At 37.6% G+C, this 5,687-nt stretch overlaps 1 protein-coding gene across 1 annotated transcript; it reads left to right on the top strand.

Annotated features, from left to right (window-relative positions):
- The first annotated feature begins 966 nt into the window (after positions 1-966).
- On the top strand, positions 967-5,100 carry OTOR (otoraplin). The gene is made up of 4 exons (XM_050952255.1): positions 967-1,530; positions 1,976-2,115; positions 2,817-2,927; positions 4,724-5,100. Exons 1-4 carry the CDS (start codon positions 1,407-1,409, stop codon positions 4,745-4,747), a joined length of 399 nt encoding a protein of 132 aa, XP_050808212.1. The 5' UTR covers positions 967-1,406; the 3' UTR covers positions 4,748-5,100.
- Positions 5,101-5,687: the final 587 nt, after the last annotated feature.

Raw genomic sequence — 5,687 nt, 5'->3', positions numbered from 1 at the left:
ATTGGATCAACCTCTATTGGTGTGAGAGAGAAGCTTTTGTGTGTGGCTCGAAAGCTTGTCTCCCATCAACAGAAGCTTATCCAGTAAAATATATTAACTCACCCACCTTGTGTGTCTAATATTGACACAGCTATAATCACGCTGCAAGGAGACAGTGTTAACATTCCTACTTTATGAAGAATCCAATAGGATTTGTAATAACTAGCTGACAGTCACTGCTGTTTTGTTCCTTACCTGAAAAATGGCACGTTTATCAGCATGGGGGGGCACTTAGGCATTGATTCAGAACTGACTCTCCCAAGAGTGCCACGTAATCACTTGCCAAACTGCTATCAGGTATACCTAGGTCAGCGGTCTCCCCTGCAAGTACTGAGCCACCTTAGCCTTCTATTACTTGTGAGAATGGTGGGGATCATAGAAATAGGTGGTATGACTGAAGGCCACTGTTCTCTTCATTATCACCTTTTTCTTCCTGTGTAACATACTGGATTTTAAATGTGCTGACCTTTAAAATGCTGTCATCAAAGAGTAGAGTTCAATCCGTTACAACATATGCAGTTCAGTGCCTCAAGTGTACAACTTCTCCAATGAGAGTCCAATTATGCAACAGCATGCTGTGAGATTTTCAGGGAGGAATGTGATTCTACGGTCACATGCAAGACATGACCTCACACATTCGGTGCGTGCAAGGTCATGCTGTGAGGATACTGCAGTTATGTAAACTAGGATGGAATGGAGGGTTGTTCTGGCATAAGCTGTTAAATATGTTTGCTTTTTAACTGGAGCGCCCAATGAAATTAAAGCTTTGTCCATGCTATGAATGTGCAGTGCCTAAATTTCAAATGTAATTTGCTGATACGCAAAGCCTTTCACTGAGATTCAACTACCTGTGTCACAGACTAGGTTTATTTATATTTGCAGTAGTGCCTAAGGGCTCTGTAGAAACATGACACAGAGACAGTCTGCCCCAGAAAGCTCTGACTTTATTGTTTTTGTACATTTCATGAGAATAAAGGATTTATGGACTTTAAGGGATGTTATTTCATTTGCTGCTTAACAGGGACTGATTTATTTTTTTCATCTTCAGACAAATTTTGCCTGAGGTGGTGATAAGAATATTACACTTAACAAAGGCCTACAGGAAAGTATAGAATGTCTCTGTAATACAGCAGTTTATTGAATAAATGGTACAAAAAGGCTTTGGAAAGGAATTGTATTTGATAAATAAAACCTGAGGGTCCCCTGGGGCCCTGTGGTTCCTCTTAAAGTAGTGGAATGTTAACTTAATCTCTTCCCATTGGTCAGGGATGTTTGTCCAGATGTCTAGCTTTTCAATAAAAGATAAGTATTACCAGACGTAACATGCATTTGAGAGAGAAGTGCTAGCAAAGAACACCGATAGAAAAATGACACTAACTATTGATTTGGTTATACTATTTTTATGCCTTGGAGTTGCATATCCTGGCGTGACTGGAATTTTTATGGACAAACTTGCCAGCAAAAAGCTCTGTGCTGATGAGGAGTGTGTTTGTAAGTATTTTTGTTTAAACTTTAGTAGAGCATATGATCAAAATTTAAATGTGTTTTTTATACGAAGTAGTGGCTAGCTTTGAAACGTAAGAACGAGCTGCTGGTTAGCTTTGCTGTATTAAATCGGTCTCTTGACATTTTTTTTTTAAAAGGTACAATGTGGCAAAACCACATGTGAAATTAATTTATATTCCACATACTGCTTTTTCAAGGATTTTGTTTCAAAATCCATTATAATCAAAGGTAGGTGTAGTTAAAAACATTTTTCTGAGCACACCGTTGTAGCTAATGTTTTGATAAAGTGAGTGTCTCTGGCTTTACTTTACTTTGCTTAGTACAGGCTAAAAATAGTGTAAGATGAAATCTGGCAGCCTTTTCTCTGATTACTTTCTTCAGAGAGAGTCTAATATATACCCTTTATCCACTTCCTTTTTTTCCTTTGCAGACACCATTTCCCTTGCCAGAGCAGAAGATGATTACAACGCACCAGACTGCAGGTTTATTAATATTAAAAAAGGGCAGTTGATTTATGTTTATTCAAAACTAGTGAAAGAGAGAGAAGCTGGAGAGTTCTGGGCTGGAAGTGTAAGATGGAATTCTTCTTTATACAAGAATTAATTTACCTCTAGTTGGCTCGTAATGTTTCTTTGTCAACATCCACTTTTCAAAAAGCAGATTTTAGCAGCGAAAATAAATCTTGTGGCTTTTTTAAAGACTGCATCTGAGAATTTTAAAAAGTGAATATTCAAAACTCTCCAATCCAAACTTCACAAGCATTTATAAGAATCTCTCTCGTATTGAGAAACCATATAACCTATTAAAATATAGATAATAGTATAATGGAACTAAATGCACTGAACCAATCAAAATAAAATCCAATGATCTTCCGCTGCTGCCATTTATTCAAAGAATCAGGTGCAAAGATTTTACAGCAACCTAAATCTGGGAAGAGACACTTTGATGACAATGGATCATTAAATCTTAACTCCAACCTTTCATTTAAAGGAAAATAAAACTGCCACTCCACTTTTAGCTGGAAGATCTTACAAATAATATGTCCTAAATATAACTTATTGGAGTCGTGTGTGTCTGTGTTCTGGCTTATACTCATGCCTCCTTTCAAAAAAAATCTTGTCCTAATTAATCAAGTAGCATGAAAACCAAAAGACCACGAGAGAGAGAGAGAGAGAGAGAGTATGATTGCTGCTTTTGATAAAAACTTGAACTAGTTTAATTTAGATATGGGTTGCTTTATTGCGTCTAATTATAGCTTTTCTTGCTCTAAGGTGTATGGTGAGCAGTATGAAGACCAGATGGGAACCGTTGGCTACTTCCCTAGCAATTTAGTCTTGGAGCAGCATGTTTATCAAGAAGCTAATAAAACAATCCCTACAACGGTAAGGAATCTGCAAAAGGCCATTGGGTTACATAAATATACTCAACTGTGTAATGCTAATTTGCTATAAGAACAAATCATCGCCATGCACTACACCATCCCACTGTTGACTGTAAGAGTGCCGAGCCACACACAGTACCTGGGGCCCGATCCTGTTTCCAGTACTTTGTCACGGAGCCCCACTAAACTCATAATTTAGGTCCTGATCTTGCTAAGATTTAGGCACCACTGAGAGCTGCATGTAGAGTTTGATCCTGCTCCCCATTTGAGTCAATTGAAAAACTCTCTTATTGACTTGAATGATGTAGATTTAAGCCCATTATGCATTGCATGCAAGATTCCATTTGCAGTGTATAGCAAGTTTTATTGGTCCTAAAGAGCCGGAGAATCATGCTGCATATTCATGAGCACCCTGTACTGTCACAGTCTCCGTTAATTATTTACACAAATAGAGATCTGTCTCTTTTATAGAGAATTCTTGTAATGAGCACATGCTTCAGTTTGCTTATGTGATAGCAGCCTGACTGAGTTCTGCTATCTACTGCAGTGGGAACGGGCAGAGGTTTCAACTACATGTGAAAATTCACTCGTTCTCAATTCAGTTCAATATTAGACGAAGCATTCCAGGCTATTTTTTAACACCAAAAGGGCTTTTTTCTAAAACCACCCAGTACTTTTTTTGTTTTAAAATATAAATGCTTCTCAATTTACTGAACCAAAACAATGAAAAGGAAAGTTTTAGCAAATTTTAAAGGCACTTTGTATAATCTACGTGCCCTCCACCCCGTGTGTGAGAAAAGCTTGTTTACTCATATAAGGAGAAAGCGTTAATACACAAAATTAAAGTGATTGGAAACATATTCAAATGTTTATTTTGAAACAACCAGGCCGCTTTATTTTAAAACACATCCTTCTGTTGCACTGTATCAGACTACTGTAGTTTCTCAAGCTTTCCACTGCCCCATGGAATTTTTAACTTTACTGAAGACTTGTAATATATTCACATTAAAAACCCCTCAATTACACTGTGAAGCAGATGTTTGGTTTCTCAGAAGCTAGTGTGTTGGCACAGAGACTCAGATTGCTTGGTAGCTTGTCTCTTTAAAACCACTTTCATTAAAACCTTAAAACATCTTTCATTGAACAGGTTTATGGTAATTACTTTCATTCATATTGAATAGAAAGCCATGTTCTGTTCAAATGTATGATTCCATTCAAACAGAAAAGCATTTGGAAAAATCCTCTTCAAGCTATATATCTGTTTCATCATTGTTTTTATGTTCAAAAGTATTTTATTAGCAGGTGTGGTTCAGGGGAAATTCACAGAACATATTTCTATGGATAAATTAACTGAACAGTTACTTGGTAGGGCTTGTACTTTATCAAGCAAGTTTTATTTACAAGAATTTAAAGGGCCAAATTTAGTTCTACTATATAGTGGCCTCATCTCCACTGAACTCCATGGCAGGCCACTATATTACACCAGGACTGAATGTGGCTCAGTGTGTAGCAACCATTGATTAGCCATAATAAATGAAAGTACAAAAGAGAAACAAAACCAGAAAGGCTTAGTAAAAAGTATTATCTAGTCAATATGGAACTCTTCTCTAGTGTTCTGAGACAAGTTCCATGATTTATACAGTAGAATTTTAAGGTGGTAATTATTTAACATTTGCTTCTCCTTGCTGACCTTTTCAAAATGTATTTTGCACCTTGATTCAGTTTATACCCGGTTCTTATTTGGTATAACAATGCCTGAAAGCCTTTGCTCATTTTTCTAATGACTGTGTCTTTCAGGCCATTGACTTCTTCTGTGAATAGTACTGGTATGTGACTGGGTCCTCACCAAGCGGATACCAAGAGACTCTGATGGTTATAAACCTGAAAACCCACGGCTGACTACTCCGAATTCTTTCTCTCCTTCTTGTTTGTAAAAGAATACGTTTATTTCTAAATAAGAATTTGTTGAAACGGAGTGATTGCAGGGGAAAAAAAGTTTAAAACCTTAGATATAAACCACATGGCATATGCTTCAAAAGTCTTTGTACCTAAAATTACTTCGTTATATTCATTGGTAAGTTAGCATACTTTAAACTACTGCATTGTCATATTCAAAGTTATCTAATATTTGAGGTAAGACTTTCAGTATCTTATGTTGCATTTATTTTCTCACTGTACAAGCACATTTTATGTTATTAAATAAAATGACATTAAAAGTGCACAAAGCTGTGTGTGAGACACAAACAAAAGCAAGGAAATTTACGGTGTATGGGGAAAACCATTTGTACACCAATACTATTAAAAAACAGTATCACCTTAACTGCGTGCTGAGGGCTGCTTGTGTGTCTAGCTTTACACAATGGGTAAAGAGAAGGGTACATGGACCCTTAAACACATTTCTACACAAGGGCTCCCTGAATTTCTGTGCTTGTGCTTCTGGGGCCTGATTCAGCACTACGCAACCTGAGTGTTCTGATGGTGTAAGCTGAGACTAGCTTTGGCATTTATATTCCCAGACTTCAGGGATTAAGGCAGTACCCGTCTGTACCCTATTCCAGTCTCTATTCACCACTTTGCCTGTGCATGGGACTATAGGGGAACAACAAACATCTGGGGGAGAATTCCTGCTGTGCAGCTGCTGGATAGGGCCAGTGGATATGGCCCTACGTTGTCCCTCTTTGCAGCTTCTACTGGGGGCAGAACAGGGAGTGTTCATACAGCAGTGAGCGGCAAAGTAGCCCACCAACAATTAGGGAGTCTA

This window comes from Gopherus flavomarginatus, chromosome 4, assembly GCF_025201925.1.
Source record: "Gopherus flavomarginatus isolate rGopFla2 chromosome 4, rGopFla2.mat.asm, whole genome shotgun sequence".
Classification (NCBI taxonomy): Eukaryota; Metazoa; Chordata; order Testudines; family Testudinidae; genus Gopherus; species Gopherus flavomarginatus.
The sequence above is the reverse complement of the archived record's forward strand: the minus strand, read 5'-3'. Positions and strand labels throughout refer to the sequence as shown.

Bases quoted from the DNA above. Each gene is read 5' to 3' on its own strand.
- OTOR (XM_050952255.1), top strand. From the start codon at position 1,407: ATGACACTAACTATTGATTTGGTTATACTATTTTTATGCCTTGGAGTT. The intron at 1,531-1,975 runs GTAAGTATTTTT...TTTCCTTTGCAG, and splicing joins TGCTGATGAGGAGTGTGTTT to ACACCATTTCCCTTGCCAGA. The intron at 2,116-2,816 runs GTAAGATGGAAT...TCTTGCTCTAAG, and splicing joins GAGAGTTCTGGGCTGGAAGT to GTGTATGGTGAGCAGTATGA.